The sequence below is a fragment of the Aplysia californica genome, unplaced genomic scaffold (assembly GCF_000002075.1).
Source record: "Aplysia californica isolate F4 #8 unplaced genomic scaffold, AplCal3.0 scaffold00144, whole genome shotgun sequence".
NCBI lineage: Eukaryota > Metazoa > Mollusca > Gastropoda > Aplysiida > Aplysiidae > Aplysia > Aplysia californica.
This window is the reverse complement of record NW_004797414.1, coordinates 377,149-378,870: the sequence shown is the minus strand read 5'-3', so window position 1 is coordinate 378,870 and position 1,722 is coordinate 377,149. Positions and strand designations below refer to the sequence as shown.

Sequence of the window (1,722 nt, the reverse complement as noted above, 5' to 3'; positions counted from 1 at the left end):
TCATCGTCATCGTCATCGTCATCGTCATCGTCATCGTCATCGTCATCGTCATCGTCATCAACAAAAACAACAACAATAACAATAACAGTCTATGATAACGATAACAAAAGCAATAACAATAGCAATACTTTTATCGTCTTTTCTTCACCGACAGTTACTTGGCTTAGCTCTCTTCATCCTGGGATGTTTGGTCAAGTTTGGCTCCGACAACATAGAACAACATTTGTCGGACAGCTTATCAGGCACTTCCAGGTGAGCTCCTTTATAGTAAAATCCAGTGCACACTGCAAATATGATTCGGTCGAATTCAAAGAGATTATACTATTTAAGTAGTAGAGTTTCTGACAATGATGTCCCCCCCACTACCCCCACGAAAACGAACGGGCGCTGCGTGTGTCCACTCTGAGACATGCGCAGTTCAAGAGACGGTGAGTACTTTTCGAGACTCACATGGAGGCGTCTCAACGGTCTTTGGAGGAAATTAACAAATTTGAACTGAAATATGGGGGCATGGTGGTGTTAATATACTATAGCTCGTGGGTGGTGGGCTGCGGCTCAGATTGTTTATGTAAATGTAGCACGCCAGCCAAGCCGATGGGTGAAAGGAGGCCCCTGTGTCTGACCAGAGAGTATTTAATTATATTTAAGAGTCTCTGGTCTGACACAAGTCAGTGACGTCACTACTGTGGGCTCTAGTATCATAACCTCTTTGGTTCCAATAGAATCGTGTCTAGCCAGATTTTTCTCCATGGAGAGGTAAAATCTACCATTATGTCACAATAATAATAATATTATTAGACCGAATTCGATCGAGACCTTCAAAGACAAACACGTTCTAGATTTAGTGAGAGTATCAAAATATGAGCCTCGTGCTAATCTTATAGGCTTACTGTATGAATGGATCTTGTGACAATGAAATAATGAGAAGTTTTAATTTTAGTAAAGAGTTTTGATTTTGTTTTAGTTTTAGTGGGGGTTTTACGGGGCTCGCAACTGCATATAAGGTGATATGAGCGCCAAGGGGTGGATGTCAACAGACAAGTCCTTACAGGGAATCAGGCTTACTCTGCTCACCTCTCTAGCTTTAGCAGGACGAAATCTGCTTCGACTACCAAGGCACCCATGAAATAGCGGGTCACAAGAATGTGACAAACAGTCAAAAGAAGTAGAGGAAAAATGAAGATAGTAAGGATATTATTAGGAAAGAAAAAGCAGCAGTTCCCTGTTGCAGTGCAGGCACAGTTATGAGCATGACATTGATGAATCAGCCCGTTCACAATTCTACTGGGCATAAGAATACGTTAATGTCCCCGCTCTGGGAATGACCTAAAGACACTTCAGTCAGTAGCACCGCCCCAGGGGGTATTAGTAAAGAGTTTTACGGCACTTGCAACAGAAATGATTATGTTATAATGTTAAGCCCTGAATGCCCTACTGCCTTCTTCTGTTGTCCTTTCTTTTTCGTTACTCACTCATACCACAGCACGAATTCCAACATGTATCGTGGGTATCACCCATCTCCCTTCTCTCTCCCACTACCACTACCACTACTACCACCACCACCACCACCATCACCACCACCACCGTAACACCACCACCGTAACACCACCACCACCACCACAACAGTAACACCACAACCACCACCACCACCATCAATAACAATAACAAAATCATCATCATCATCATCATCATCATCATCATCATCATCATCATCATCATCAT

General features: G+C 42.8%; 1 protein-coding gene and 1 long non-coding RNA gene across 2 annotated transcripts in view; both read left to right on the top strand.

The window, feature by feature from the left end:
• Positions 1-270, top strand: part of LOC106011592 — a 6,336-nt gene extending 6,066 nt beyond the window's left edge. Inside the window, exon 3 of the long non-coding RNA XR_001184780.2 lies at positions 155-270. This is a non-coding gene — a long non-coding RNA (uncharacterized LOC106011592). The remainder of the gene's footprint in view (positions 1-154) is intronic.
• Positions 271-350: 80 nt separating this feature from the next.
• The window catches only part of LOC106011591 (tetraspanin-18), a 5,525-nt gene continuing 4,153 nt past the window's right edge, over positions 351-1,722 (top strand). Inside the window, exon 1 of the mRNA XM_013081735.1 lies at positions 351-428. Within this exon, the coding sequence (XP_012937189.1) occupies positions 351-428 (78 nt within the window). The remainder of the gene's footprint in view (positions 429-1,722) is intronic.